The sequence below is a fragment of the Heterodontus francisci genome, chromosome 41 (assembly GCF_036365525.1).
Source record: "Heterodontus francisci isolate sHetFra1 chromosome 41, sHetFra1.hap1, whole genome shotgun sequence".
NCBI classification, from domain to species: Eukaryota; Metazoa; Chordata; class Chondrichthyes; order Heterodontiformes; family Heterodontidae; genus Heterodontus; species Heterodontus francisci.
Window position 1 is genome coordinate 20,715,637 of NC_090411.1, and position 15,458 is coordinate 20,731,094.

Sequence of the window (15,458 nt, forward strand, 5' to 3'; positions counted from 1 at the left end):
GGGATATACAATCAACCAGGACTCCTGCCTCTACTTGCTATTATTATGACTCCTGCTTGAAGTGCGGATATGAGGTGAGGGCTGGACTGGGCTTGGCGGCGATGCCTTTCACAGTCAAATAGGCAGCTCCCACACACTGTCGCATCTCAGCTATGAATAATGGCCACTTGGGCAAGGTAGCAAAGAAAAGGATTAAAGCTGGCTGACAGCCCAGTTCAGCACTGGGGGTTGGGTTCACCAAAGCAGCCACAGGAGAAGCAGAGATGGACTGGAAGCTAAAAGAAAAATGGAAAATGCTGGAAAACACTCAGCAGGTCAGGCAGCATCTGTGGGTCGAGGAACAAAGTTAATCGGGGTTAAACGAGTTAACTTATGAGGTTGCACAGCCTAGGTTTCTAGTTCCCTTGAGTACAGAAGATTAAGGGATGATCTAACAGTGGGGTTTAAAATGACCTTTCAACACAACTGGAAGATGTTAGTGATTTAACAGTTTTGAAGCAAGTACGTGGACAGAAAGGGGGAGGGAGGAAAGAATAAAGGGGAAATGTTGTGGAGGTGGAGGAAGGAGTGATTAAATGACAAGAGGAATGATGGTGCAAGCTCCCTTGCTATGGCAGGGTCCACTGCTAAATACTAAACAGGGCGTTATAGACAGGACCCATTGCACTATTAATGATGGTGCCAGTGGATTCATTTTACTTACAGTGAAGGGCTGGGTTGTTGCCTTGTTGACGGCCTTGGTCAGCGTGCTGGTGATGTGGCTTCCTCTCTTGATGTAGGGTCCGGCACCCAGCACCTGCTGCAGTACCGCAAACGACAGTGCCTCCGGCGAGCCCAGGGCCGTGCCCTCGCAGACGACGGCCGCGTGAACCAGGCGCTCGCAATTCGGATCGCGGTGTTCACCTTTAAGAGAAATGAAAGTGAACGCTTGGCACCATTTCCACCCGCAGGCCTCTCCTGAACAGCGTGAATGAGCTGCTCCTGCTGGCTGACCGGGGCAGTGGGGGATGTAGTGGAGAGTTGTGCAGGGGGCTTGATTCCTGCACTTCGTTAGAGGGATCATTCTTAACGTCTGTCAGTATTGGCCAGCTATTCAACTGCAGGAGCTTCACAGTTGAGTCAGCTCCTGTCCTGACCCCATGCCTACACACAGCACTGCCAAGTAAGGTCAATGAGTGGCAGCCATGGCTGATTTGCTTTTGTGCCAGGGTCTTGGGGTTTTGAGGTCGATGACACCACCCCACTTAGCCTCAACTAAGATTAGCAGAGACTGGTGAATGTCTGACCCTTATAATCCAGCTCCTCACCAGTAGGATGGCAAAAACAGCAGGGATCAGGACAAAGATTGCCCCCCTCCCCACCCCGATTGGATCACCAGGAAATGCTGGCAAATTCCTTCCGCAACCACCTCACTTGAAAATCAGTTACCAAAGGCGTAATTTTACCCTAACTTGCCCGTCGGGAGACTGACGGGATCAGGTACAGCACTGGTTTTACTGTCCATTGAAATGAATGGAGAGTAATACTGGACTGGATGTAAAACTGGAATTCCATACAATCCCGTGGGTTTTCCACCCGGTGAGTTACATTACCCCTCTGAGGTTCAAACATTTTTCTTTGGAATTCCTCCTACTTTTAATGTTGGGGTGCTAGATAGTAATTGCAACAGGAAAGTAGGGAATGGACAATGAAAAGCAGATTTTAAAAGTGCTCCCTTGCCTGCATTGGCAGGTTGTGGCTTTCTCACTGTTGGTGGGCCTCCTCCGGCCCTCCAGCATCTGGAGCCCACCTGAATTGGACGGCAAGCAGGCTGTCTGGCCATTAACTGGCCAATCCAACAAAAATCCTGTCGGACATGTCACGCCCACGCCATGCGGGGTCAGGACCCAGCATCGGGCCCAAAACAAAAATTCTGCCCAAGGTTTTTTTCCTTACAGCAGAGAAGGTTAAGAGGATATGACAGAGGTCTTCAAAATCATGAAGGGTTTTGATAGGCTAACTAAGGAGAGACTGTTTCCGATGGCAGAAGGGTTGTTAACTGGAGGACATAGATTTAAGGTGATTGGCAAAACAACCAGAAATGACACAAGGAAAAAAAAATTCACACAGCGAGTTATGATTTTGACTGCACTGTCTGGAAGAGTGTGGAAACAAATTCAATAATAACTTTCAAAATAGATGTGGATAAATACTTGAAGTGGAAACATTGACAGGGATATGGGCAAAGAGCAGGGGAGCAGGACTAATTGGATAGCTCTTTCAAAAAGCAAGAGGGCCTGTGGTCCCAAACACCGCTACTCTCCCTAGGCTGGGAAGATGTAAGTTTTGGACGCTGGTGCCAGGGCTCATGGGATGCGGATCTTTCCCAGTCACCTTGACCATTGACCAATGAACAAAGTTAAACCAATTCTGTGCCCGCCAGTTCCACCATGCTGCTTACCTCCACCGTATTGGGCCTTGGCTCCTGTCTGACTGTGCCCACTCTTCTTCGCAAATAGTTCCTGGGCTGCCTTCGTCAGCTGGTTGAGAGTCACACCTATAAAAACAAAACCACAGTGAACAGGAATTTAACAAAAATGAACCAGTGGAACCACAAAGGGACCCCTCGGGGTGTAATGGAAAGTGATGCATCAGTGGCTGAGCAGAGTTGAGTTTTTACACCTCAGACTGGCCTCTTTCGGTTGTCTAATCAAACTCCAAGTGTGTGTGGCTAAGACCCACTTTCTCCATTTTATAACTGATACGTTTATCAGCAGGCAGCCCTCCCTCTGGTCTCCATCCCAACACTGAATGCCTGGGCTGCGAGGGTGGTCAATTCTACCAAGTCCTAGTCATAAGAAATAGGAGCAGGAGTAGGCCATTCAGCCCCTCAAGACTGCCCTGCCATTCAATAAGATCATGGCTGATCTGTCCCAGGCCTCAACTCCTCTTTCGGGCCTGTTCCGCATACCCCTCGACTCCCCGAGATCGCAAAAATCTATCTACCTCCTCCATAAATACATTTAGTGACCTAGCCTCCACAACTCTCTGAGGTAGAGAATTCCAGAGATTTACCACCGTTTGTGAGAAGAAATTCCTTCACATCTCAGTTTTAAATGTGTGCTCCCTTATTCTGTAACTATGTCCCCTAGTTCGAGATTCCCCCACCAGTGGAAACAGCTTCTCAACATTTACCCTGTCGAGCCCTCTTAAAATCTTATATGTTTCAATCAGATCACCTCTCATTCTTCTGAACTCCAATGAATAAAGGTCTAACCTGTGGACCTTGAGGTAGCAACTAAACCTCCGGCTGGATCAAGAATGCAGCGTCCGCAAAATATCGATTAAAATGCTCGGTCACCTGACTGTGTAAAGCTTCCACTCGCCACAACCCCCAAGCTGATTCTGGCATGTGATCGATGCTTTATGCAGCATCCTGTCAGATCACAACAGTGAACAGTGGAATTGCTCTCAAAGGGCAGGAACTGTGTTTAACTGGCACTTCCTGTTGAGTACATACATAGATTTTGTTATGGGCAAATGGTTTTGATCTCGCCGAGGCGAGGGATGGGAGAACTTTGCCTGTTGTACCCTGTTGTATGGTCACCAGCCGTTGCTTAAAGCTTTTTGGATGGCAGAATTATCAGTGCTAATTTCTCTCCTGCAATGTTACTAGAGAAACTGTGGAAGTTCTCCTTAAAGTGAAGGTTAAAGGGAGATTCAATAGAGGTGTTCAAAATCATGAAAGGTTTTGATGGAGTAAATAAGGAGAAACTGTTTCCACTGGCAGGAGGATCGGCAACTGGAGGACACAGATTTAAGGTGATTGGGAGAGACGAGAAGAACTTCTTTACACAGCAAGTTGTTTTGGTTTACAATGCCCTTCCTGAAAGGGTGGAAATAGATTCAACAATAACTTTCAAAAGGGAATTGGACAGGAACTCGAAGGGGTAACATTTGCAGGGCTGTGGGGAAAGAGCAGGGGAGTGGGACTAATTGGATAGCTCGCTCAAAGAGCCAGCACAGGCACAATGGGCTGAATGGCCGCCTTCTGTGCTGTAACAACAACTTATATTTATATAGTGCCTTAACGTAATAAAACGTCCCAAGGCGCTTCACAGGAGCGTTATAAAAAACATGACACCGAGACACAAAAGGAGATATCAGGTCAGATGACAAAAACTTGGGCAAAGAGGTAGGTTTTAAGGAGTGTCTTAAAGGAGGAAAGTGAGGTAGAGAGGTGGAGAGGTATTACTATTCTATGATGGAGTGAAGGTGAGAAAGTAGGAAATCGGTGAAATTCATGAATAGAGTCTGCCTGTCATATCAACATAAGAAATAAGAGCAGGAGAGGGCCACAAGGCCCTTGAGCCGGTTCCGCTATTCAGTAAGATCATGGCTAATCTTTGACCTCAACTCCACTGTTATGTCCAATCCCCATATCCATTGATTCCCATAGTGTCCAAAAGTCTATTGATCCCAACCTTGAATATACTTGGCAACTCAGCCTCTAATGGCCTCTGGAGTAGAGAATTCCAAAGATTCACAACCCTCATGAGAGAAGAAATTTCTCCTCATCTCTGACCCCTTATCCTGAGACTATGACCCCTAGTCCTAGACTCTCCAGCCAATGGAAACTACCTCTCAGCATCTACCCTGTCAAGTCCTCTCAGAATCTTATATGTTTCAATGAGATCACTTTTGATTCTTCCAAGCTCCAGGGAGTACAGACCCATTCTACTCTGCCTCTCTTCATAAGACAACCCTCTCATCCCAGGAATCAATCTAGCGAACCTTTGTTGCACCCTCCAACGCAAGCATATCCTTCCTGAGGTATGGAGGCAAAGCTTTACACAATACTCCAGGTGTAGTCTCACCAAAGCCCTGTACAATTGCAGCAAGTCTTCCTGACTCTTATACTCAACCCTGTTGTTGCAATAATTGCCAGGTTAAAAAGTAATTCTGGTTCTTCAGATTAGGAATCCTGTGCTGTTTTTGCTAAACCTTCAAGTGTCCCTCACACATATTAACTCTAAGGGACTGAATTTTGGTGGGAATTCTCCTGACTGTCCTCCGTAACGTTGGCGGAAGATGCATGAAAACCCAAAGGTGACAAGGGATTTTCCGCTGAAGTTACACAGGGCAATCGGAGAATGCCTGTGCAAATTCAGTCCCGAAATAGCTGCAGCACTCAGTAACCTAGTGGACCATGTAGCAGAGTGTCTTTCACCTATTCCATCGCGCTTAAAGCTATCTCTCTCTATAGGTTTGTTATGTATATTTACCTACTCCTACCAATGCCATCTGTCCAATGCAGAAATGCTTCTTGACATATTTGTGAAGCTATAGAAAGGACATAAAATATACAAACATTAAATAAACACACATTTTAAAACATTACAGATCAACCAAACAGCAGCAATTAAACCCAGTGTAATTGTCGGACTGGCCAGGTGGGAGATTAGACTGAACCCCCATTAGGGGAGTGAGCTTGGTCGGCAGTTGTGTGGGTCAAAGTGCAATTTTTCTGATTGTCCGAATTTTGGAGATTTGAACCACTGCAGGAATCCTGAAAAGGCAGTTTCAATCGAGCTGAATTCAGATCCAAAGCTCCTTGTACCCTGTCGTCTAGGAGGTTTAGACTGCTCAGCACTGAGGGTAGTGACAGGGAAGAAAAAGCACAGGATGCTGAAAGATACAATCGATGTTCACTAAATAACGAGAAGCATAAGAGACAAACCAAAACAGGAAACAGTGAGTAGGTATTTCAGTCCTCATTCATTTAAACTTAACAAAGGGGGAAATAATTGACTAAGATTATTGTCCTTTCTCCCACGTGACGACAGCCTGAACTGAATTTCGCTACAAATACAGAAACAAAAGGAAAACTGAATCCATTTCTAAAATCAAAACAACACTGGTCAGTAATGTTTATCATCTTCGCTACAATTGAAGCCTTGTTTAACATTGCTCAACATTCCTTGTTTCCTTATGAGTTGTACGAGAGGAGAAATATTTGTTTCAAGCAAGAATTTGAAAAGATAATTCTTAAAAAAGGACTGAAAATAGGGGGATAAATTTGACACTTCCTCTCCCAGATCAAAACACAAATGCAACAAGAATTTGGCAAGAAATAACTGGTACAAAATAAGGATAAAATTCGCTGTGGAATCTATCAATAAAAAAAGACAAAAACAGGTGCGATGAGCATACAACATTGCACTGTGAAGTAATATTATTTCCAGCAGTGAAGAAGATTAGACGGAGGTGGAGAGTTACAGTTTCGAACCGCGGTGGAGGATGATGCTCTTGGGCTCACCTGTTCGCAGGTGAACTGATCCAGCATGAAGTCGGGACAATAGAGCTGGTTGCAGAGTGTATTGCGATAAGCAGCCGCGTGCAGGCTTTCCAGCACTCCTGCCAAGAGAATACACATAATTTTCTTTTTGAAAGCACACCATCTATTAAACCAAGCTCACATCAGAGAGGAGCCTAACCCTCCCACCCTCTCCTCCCATTACAAACCCATGACTAACTAGGGAATTGCACATGGACTCGAAAAGGAAAAAAAAAATTGCAGCGCTACGGGGAAAAAGCAGGACAGTGGGATTAATTGAATAGCTCTTTCAAAGAGCTGACACATGCACGATGGGCCGAATGGCCTCCTCCTGTGCTGTATGATTCTATTTAAAGTGTTCCCATTTATTTGTGCCCTCAACCTGACGGTGCTGCCGGTACACAAATATCACAATCCTATCTTGCTTTATGTAGCTACTCTTTCTCTGTGAGTTTTGGTGGGATATTCACCAGCGAGAGTGAGGCCTACCCATGCACACCTTCCATTGTGTCACGAGATGGGCATCAGCAGTGGGGTTCCTGGCCCACTCTTCCTCCTCCCTAGTCCAAGGGGAACTGAGGCCAATAGCAATATCCCAGCTGCTGCCCTGGTTGAGATCAGGCGATTCAACAACAAAAACAACTTGCATTTATATAGTGTCTTTAATGTACTAAAACTTTCCAAGGTGCTTATCAGACAAAATTTGACTCCAAGCCACAAAAGGAGGGCAGGGCAGGGCCTTGGTTTAAGGAGCGTCTTAAAAAAGGGGACAGAGGTAGAGAGGCGGAGAGGTTTAGGGAGGGAATCGGAGATAATAGGGCTGAGGCAGCTGAAGGGATGGCTGCCAATGGTGGAGCGATTAAAATCGAGGATGTGCAGGAGGCCAGAACTGGAGGAGCGCAGAGACTCATACAAACTTGATGACAGTAGAACCTGCTTATCTGCAGAGTCTACTTGCCCTCTGGGTGAGTTATTAAATACATCTTAATTATATTGAGGAGTTACTGTGAAATCTGCTACAACGGGACATTGACAGGATGCAGAGCTGGGCTGAGAAGTGGCAGATGGAGTTCAACCTGGAAAAGTGTGAAGTGATTCATTTTGGAAGGTCGAATTTGAATGCAGAATACAGGCTTAAAGACAGGATTCTTGGTAGTGTGGAGGAACAGAGGGATCTTGGGGTCCATGTCCATAGATCGCTCAAAGTTGCCACCCTAGTTGATAGAGTTGTTAAGAAGGCGTATGGTGTGTTGGCTTTCATTAACAGGGGGATTGAGTTTAAGAGCCGCGAGGTTATGCTGCAGCTCTATAAGGCCCTGGTTCAACCACACTTGGAATATTGTGTTCAGTTCTGGTCGCCTCATTACAGGAAGGATGTGGAAGCTTTAGAGAGGGTGCAGAGGAGATTTACCAGGATGCTGCCTGGACTGGAGGGCATGTCTTATGAAGAAAGGTTGAGGGAGCTAGGGCTTTTCTCATTGGAGCGAAGAAGGATGAGAGGTGACTTGATAGAGGGGTACAAGATGATGAGAGGCATCGATAGAGTGGATAGCCAGAGACTTTTTTCCAGGGTGGAAAGGGCTATCACCAGGGGGCATAATTTTAAGGTGATTGGAGGAAGGTTTCGGGGAGATGTCAGAGGTAGGTTCTTTACACAGAGAGTGGTGGGTGCGTGGAATGTGCTGCCAGCGGTGGTAGTTAAAGCAGATACATTAGGGACATTCAAGCGACTCTTGGATAGGTACATGGATGATAGTAGAATGAAGGGTAGGTAGTTAGTTTGATCTTAGAGTAGGTTAAAGGTTCGGCACAACATCGTGGGCTGAAGGGCCTGTACTGTGCTGTACTGTTCTATGTTCTATTAAGATGGTGTATGGTGTAAGGCTCTGAAACACTTGGGAGTGTGTGGCCAGGGAGCGGTGGGATGTTCTCTCAGCCCATTGACATGTGAAGGCGTTGAGTTCAACTCAGACTCTCTAGCTGAGATCATATGGTAAATTGGAGGCCTGATAGGCCACTGCACTGCTCCGTGAGCTCTGTTCATTGTGAATTTTCGCGAGGTGAGGGATATGGGTGGTGGGGAATGGAGTGGTTTCCATCTCAGGCCCCTGGCTTTAGCATCAAGCACTTGAAGACCAAGCGCAGTGTGGTTAGATGCCATATAAACCTCCCACTACTCTGACCCGGTGACAAGGTGATAGTTACCTTGCCTCATTCCCAATCTCAAGAGCACCCTATACTACACCATGGGTAATATTTCACACAACTGTCAACCTTGAGCCCAGCATCTAAAGGTGAAAGGTCAGAGACTAACTCACTCTCACCCTCCTGACCCATTATCATACTGCGATCTCTCCAAACAGAAAACGCTGCAGTTCCGTCCCCAATCACTTTGACTCACTTGTCTGTGGCTTATGGTATGCTATTTCTTTCTCTACTTTTAGGCGCTCGCGGGTGCTGGCTACCTCCCAGGGCCTGAACTCTGGTGCTATTACTATACTGGCGAGGTACTCCACCAGGTCGTCACTGAAAGGCAAAAGCAAAGATGCAATGTTAGTTCTAGGCAGCTGTGATGTTTGGAGTTTAATCAGTGAGAGTTCAGGCCCTCATAAAATGGTTCTCTAGTCAGCACAGCCAGGTTTCCTCAGGGTCTAGTGGGTGAGGCACTGCCTAGTGCAGCACTAAGCTATATAAACCTGAGGTCCTAGGTTTGATACTCATTCCATGCTGTGTGAGACGATACTAGCCAGTGTGCAGTAGATATGCTACAATTTACCACGGCACCCAAAGGTAGGGAAAACATTAGCCTGGATTCCAACTGCTGATTGCAAGAAAGAACTTGCATTTATACAGCAACTTTTACAACCTGAGGACAGGCCGAAGCACTTCACAGCTAAAAGTGTAGTCCCTGTTGTAATGTAGGAAATGCAGCAGTTAATTTGTGCACAGCAAGCTCCCACAAACAGCAATGAGATAATAACCAGACAATCTGTTTTTAGGTTTTGGATGATAGAAAAATATTAGTCAAGACACCAGGAGAAATGCCTTAATAAAAACAAGAAATGCTGGAAATACTCAGCAGGTCTGGCAGCATCTGTGGAGAGAGAAGCAGGTTCACTGACCCAAAACGTTAACTCTGCTTCTCTCTGCACAGATGCTGCCAGACCTGCTGAGTATTTCCAGCATTTCTTGTTTTTATTTCAGATTTCCAGCATCTGCAGTATTTTGCTTTTATTATAGGAGAAATGCCTTGCTCTTTCACATTCACCTGAGAGGGCAGACAGGTTCTCAGTTGAAAGTGTCATCTAGAAGATGGCACCTCTGACAGTGTAGCACCCCCTCAGTACTGCACGAGAGTGTCAGTCTAGTTCATACGCTCAAATTTTTGGCGTGCGACTTGAACACATGACCTTTTTATACCAAGTGCTACTCACTGAGCCACAGGGTGTACATGGATATTGGGTAACAGCATTATCAGTCTCGACTGTGATGCCTTCCATGGCCGAATACCGTTGATGCTCACTGCTTCAGCTCATGTTTGAAGAGTAGACCGAGAATGACAGATAGACATAGAATGGAGATCCTGAGTATGAGGAGGAATGAAGACATTCGGCAAGGAAATACTGAGGGTGGAAATTTTAAGAGCTTCAGAGATATGCAGGTAAAAGAGAGATAATCAAGTGAGGGGGAAATCAAGACAAACGGACACAGAGAGAAATCCAAATTTTTTTCTTAATAGCGAGCGAATAGGAGCTAAGACCAAAGGAACTTGGAGGTGCACTGCACAAAAACATTAAAAGCTAGTGCGCAGAAATAAGAAGTAATCCGAAAGAATCAGGGACTGTTTGGCTTTATCTCAGTGGTTGTTCGACAGAGGAAAGGAAGTGATGCGTCAGTTGTTCATAGTCTTGGTCAGACCTCATCTGGAATGGAACTAGCTGAGTTGCTCTTGAAGAGAGCCGGCATGGAAATTGATGGGCCAAATGGCCTCCTTCCATGCTGTCATCCATTCTATGGTTCTAACTGTGTTCACTTTTAGGCACCGAACCTCAGGAAGGATATACTGGCCTTGAAGTGGGTACGCGCAGGTTCACAAGAATGATACCAGGGCTAAAAGGGTTAAATTGAGGGCACGTTACATCAACTTCGCCCACAATCCCTTGAGTTAAAATGTTTTGTCATGGTGGGGGGAGTCCAGAATAAGGGGGCATAACCTTAAAATTAGAACTAGGTTGTTTAATGGTGATGTCAGGAAGGGCAACGGAAATCGGGAACTCTCTCCTCCAAAAGGCCGTGGATGTTGGGTGGTTTGAAATTTCACGATTGAGGTTAATAGTTTTCGTTGGATAAGGGCGTCATGGGATATAAAGCAAAGGCGGGCAAATGGAGTTGAGGTACAGATCAGCCATGAACTAGCTGAACGGTGTAACAGGCTTGAACATTTTGCAACATGGACATTAAACATCAAATTGTTGCTGGGAAGAAAAGAGGGCCTATTACAAGGAATTGACTGCCCCCTAGCCGGAAATACATTTTTTGCATACTAGCAGACAGTGTTGGAACAAAGGAACCAGTGCCTGCTCCCAATACACAGATCGGATGTTGTCAGACCAGTTTAGTCACATGACTAACTGGCTGCTGCAAGTGAGTGTTTTAAATTGGAGAAAACCGTGTTTGAAGACAGAAGGCAGCTTTGTTCCTAGAAGAACATCTCTCTCCTGTCTGCTCCCATCTCTTTCTCACTAGCTTCAGAATCCAATGAAGACTCATGAACCCCAAGAGAGAAAAGTCTCCTGCAGTGAACAAGGTTTAAGAAGAATACTAGGCCCCTACAAAAAGCAAGAATTACCTACAAGCAAGGACTCTACAGTGAGCTCAAAGAACCGTAACAACCTCTTCAGATATTACCTCAAACCTCTCCACTTTATTTTCTTCTGCTCTTTCCTGTCTCTATTTGCATGTGCGTATCGCATATCCATGCTAGCGTGGGCGTGTCGTGTATCCGTGGGTGTCAACCGAATTAGAGTTTAAGTTTAAATAAACTTCACCTTTCTTCTTTAAACCTAACAAAGCTCATTTCTTTACCTTATAGTTGGAAAGCGGTGAATAAGGATTCACCAAGGGGGAGCTTAAAACACAGTGTGTTTAAAAATCAAACCCTGTTACAGTAAGACCAGGTGAAGGCTGAAAGGGAACCCTCGACACCTTTCTCACCTGATTGTAACAAGCTGTACAGAACATGAGTATTGCCAAAAATAGAGACATGTTGTTGAAGCTTTTCGTCTTGCACCTTGATAAGATCATGTCTCGCTGTATATCGCGCAAACTTATGAATGGGCCTATGGCCATCATTTTCGGCCCTGAAAAGTGCCCAGTCTACCTCAAATTACCCTGGAAGGGTAATATATCCCAAAAATTTGAGCAACAGGTAAAGCTAGCTGTTTCACACTGCTACTATGCAGTAGCAACACGTGTGGTGTTCGCCATTAACAGGATGCTGCCGTCGAGCCAAAAAGACGTCCTGCCTATTATACAAATGAGTATGTGATATATGAATTTCAATGCCAGTGAGATACTAGGTAAATAGGCTGTACGTCCCAAAGAATGGCAGATCATATCAAACAACATGTCCCTTTTTCTGTTCACAACGGGCAAGGTATGGGCCGTACCCAACAAGCCCATGCTTGCAAAACTCAAAATACAGTGTCCAACATTAGACGTGATTCCGCAATTGGACAACATTTGCTAAATAATCCACAGTGTGCTAAGAATTATGCTGACAACCAATTTAAGATTGTCAGTATTGCTTGCAATGTGGCGCATTTGTGTGTACTGGAAGCTACATATATTAATACACAGGGCCCTGTTCTTTGCAGACAGAAAGAACATGTACAAACATTGTGCCTGTTTCAGCTGAACAAAATAACTGACAGCCATTTGTTGGCTCATTCCTCAGGGTAATGCTTTGACCAATCAGAGTCAAGCTGCCTGGTTTAAATTTCAAACAAAGCTTGGCAGTTAACTGTCAGTCACTGTAAACTGGTGCATTCTCCATGGCAACGCCTCTACCAATCAAAGTTCAACCAATCAGCACTTTCTTCTCATGCAGTATAAGTTGTTGTTTTCCCTTACATTGGTTATTCATGTGGATTGTCCTGATGAGTGCAAGACGAAAAGCTTCGACAACATGTCTTTATTTTCAACAATACTCAAGACATAGATATATCTCATTAGTAGTTAAGACTTATTATTTCTTTTCTACTAAATAGTTAATGTTGTTGTTGTTTAAAGAAACCTGGTTTGGTGTGCTTTATTCTCGGGGACAAATAAAGTGTTTAATTTGGCTATTCTTCGGTAGATGGGAAACTTTATTTGATATGCTGTGACCTGTGGAGTAGTGGGACTGAATTAACAGTGCATTACTCCCGCCTTGGTCATAACAATATGGTAAAGGTGCTCTATTAATGTTGTTGTCCATGAGCAGCTCAATAATATGACTGACTGGATGATGTTCCATAGGGGAGAGAGGACACTCCTGCAGCTCGTTCTGCTCTGAATGAAACCCTGGTCCTGACTGGGAGAAGGGGGGCTGGCGGGGGAAGTGTGCCACTTGCTTTCAGCAACATTCCTGCATAATGCTATTCTTGTTAGGAAACCTTACTCACATATAGTCACGCATGCATTCCACGCTGTACAGCATAATGTCCCTTGTTGAAGTCACACTGGAAAAACACAAACAGAAACTAGTTATGAAAGTGCAATATTAGTCAGTCCAATCATTTCCCCTGATCACTGTGGCTTTGTAATTCCTTGATTTTCACAGCACACGCCAGTAGTTCATTTTGTTCCTTCCTAACTCCTGGTCACGAATCTGCAGGAACTAACAGCCCTCTGGTGACACAAATGGCCATTATTCACATGGACAGGACCTGGGGGTGCATGTGCATCGATCATTGAAGGTGGCTGGACATATTGAGAGAGTGGTTAGCAAAGCATATGGGATCTTGGGCTTCATAAATAGAGACATTGCGTACAAAAGCAGGGAAGTTATGCTGAACTTTTATAAAGCTCTGGTTAGGCCCAAACTGGAGTATAGCATCCAATTCTGGTCGTCACACTTTAGGACGGATGTGAGGGTCCTTGAGAGGGTGCAGAGGAGATTTAGCAGAATAGTTCCAGGGATGGGGAATTTTAGCTACAAGGTTAGGTTGAAAAAGCTGGAGTTGTTCTCCTTGGAGCAAAGCAGATTGAGGGGAGATTTAATAGAGGTGTATACGATTCTAACAGGTTTAGTTAGATAGGTAGACAACAAAAAGCTTTTCCCATTAGCTGAAGGTACAAGGACTAGGGAATTTAAGGTTTTGGGCAAGAGATGCGGGGGGATCTGAGGAAGAACTTTTTTACGCAGTGAGTAGTAATGACCTGGAACTCACTGCCTATGAAGGTGGTGGAAATGGAGACGATGATTGATTTGAAAAGGGAATTGGATGGTTCCAGAAATGGGGGATTTTAGTTACAAGGTTAGGTTGTTTCTCCCTGGAGCAAAGGAGATTGAGGGAGATTTAATACAGGTATACAAGATTATGACAGGCTTTGATAAGTTAGACAAGGAAAAACTGTTCCCATTAATTACTGGTACAAGGACTAGGGGATACAGATTGAATGTTTTGGGCAAAATTTGCAGGGGGAATGTGAGGAAGCACTTTTTTATGCAGCGGGTGGTAATAACCTGGAACTCACTGCCCATGAGGGTGGTGGAAGCGGAGACAGTCAATGACGTCAAAAGGAAATTGGATGGGCACTTGAAGAAAAAAAGCTGGCAGGGTTACAGGGCTTGAGCGGGGGAGTGTGACTGACTGGATTGCTCCATGGAGAGCTGGTATGGACTCAATGGGCTGAATGGCCTCCTTCTATGCCATAAGTGACTCTATTCAAGTGTGAGAGGCAATGCTGCCAAGTCTGTTCCTGTCCTCACCTGACGACACATCCCTGCACCGGGTTAGGATCAGGAATAAGCAGCCTGGTTGATTTCACTTCCCTGGAGCATTGAGGTGATTGTAGCAGCCCTACTGGAGCTCCCTGCACCTGAGAGAACCGAAATTAGCACAGACCAGGGCTCAAACCGCTGGGGGTTTAATATAGATAAACCCCGAAAACCGGTACAGGTATAGGCCGTTGATTGAAATGCAGGCAGGACACCAACTTAATGCTGCCTGCGTATTGCTATTATTTCTGCATGCAGCCAACATGGCAGGAGGCCCAATATCGCAAGTGGCTATACTTTCGGCTAGGCTGCACCTCTTAAAGGGGAGATGCACTGTGGCTGCCGGAGGTGCTAAGATCATTGGGAATAGTGCAGCGCAACAACTAACTATGGCTCACCATGGGAGAGCACCTGCACCAAGCTTTACCAACGCTGCACTGAAGGTCTTGGTTGAAGAAGCGGAATGGAGGAGAGGTGTCCTTTATCCTCGGAGGGGGCAGGAGGCCCTCCAGGCACTTGCTCAGAGGCAGGCCAATGCCAGGTGTAAAAATCGAAAAACACTGATGCAGCGCAAGAAGTTTAATGATCTCACACGAGTGAGCAAGGTCAGTGAATGTATCTTCAAATACCATATCCTACCAACTGCACCGGTAGCTTCAGACACTGCTCACGGCTCACCCCTGTCACTCATCTACCAACAACCTCTATCTATCAGGACTCATACCTAACATTCATATATACTTCACCTCACCCTCACACACTTAGCACTGTTGCAAGTCTCAAACTCATATCTCACAGCTTGCCGAGGCTGTCAGCTATTCAGTGATGATGTCCAGGCCACCCAAACAGATTATCTGACACTCACTGATACATTTCCCTCTCTCTTGTAGAAGTTGCCGCACAATTGGAGGCAATAGGAGCAAACCATAGGGGGTCAAGCTGGCCTGCATGTTCTAACCCCCATGGCGGAGACAGTGCTGGCCATTATGGGAAGGGCCATGGCTGAGGCTGTGACCACTGGCAGTTTGAAGCCATCCTCATACTTAATCCTCCTTCTCACATCCCACAAACTCTTCTGACATGCAAGCTGTTGATGGGGTAAGCATGCACTTCCTATTTTCTCCTCACCCCTCACCACTTGTCCCTTTTTCCTTTCAG

The 15,458-nt window shown here is 45.5% G+C and overlaps 1 protein-coding gene across 3 annotated transcripts in view; it reads right to left on the bottom strand.

The window, feature by feature from the left end:
- Positions 1-15,458, bottom strand: part of LOC137353626 (cytochrome b-c1 complex subunit 2, mitochondrial-like) — a 34,895-nt gene that overhangs the window by 9,698 nt on the left and 9,739 nt on the right. For 2 of the 3 annotated variants that reach the window (XM_068019975.1, XM_068019977.1), the window contains exons 5-10: positions 12,982-13,038; positions 8,718-8,842; positions 6,299-6,396; positions 5,265-5,322; positions 2,441-2,536; positions 704-903 (exon numbers count right to left, since the gene is read on the bottom strand). In XM_068019975.1, the coding sequence (XP_067876076.1) occupies positions 704-903; positions 2,441-2,536; positions 5,265-5,322; positions 6,299-6,396; positions 8,718-8,842; positions 12,982-13,038 (634 nt within the window). The remainder of the gene's footprint in view (positions 1-703; positions 904-2,440; positions 2,537-5,264; positions 5,323-6,298; positions 6,397-8,717; positions 8,843-12,981; positions 13,039-15,458) is intronic. The other variant, XM_068019976.1, reaches the window with a different exon arrangement.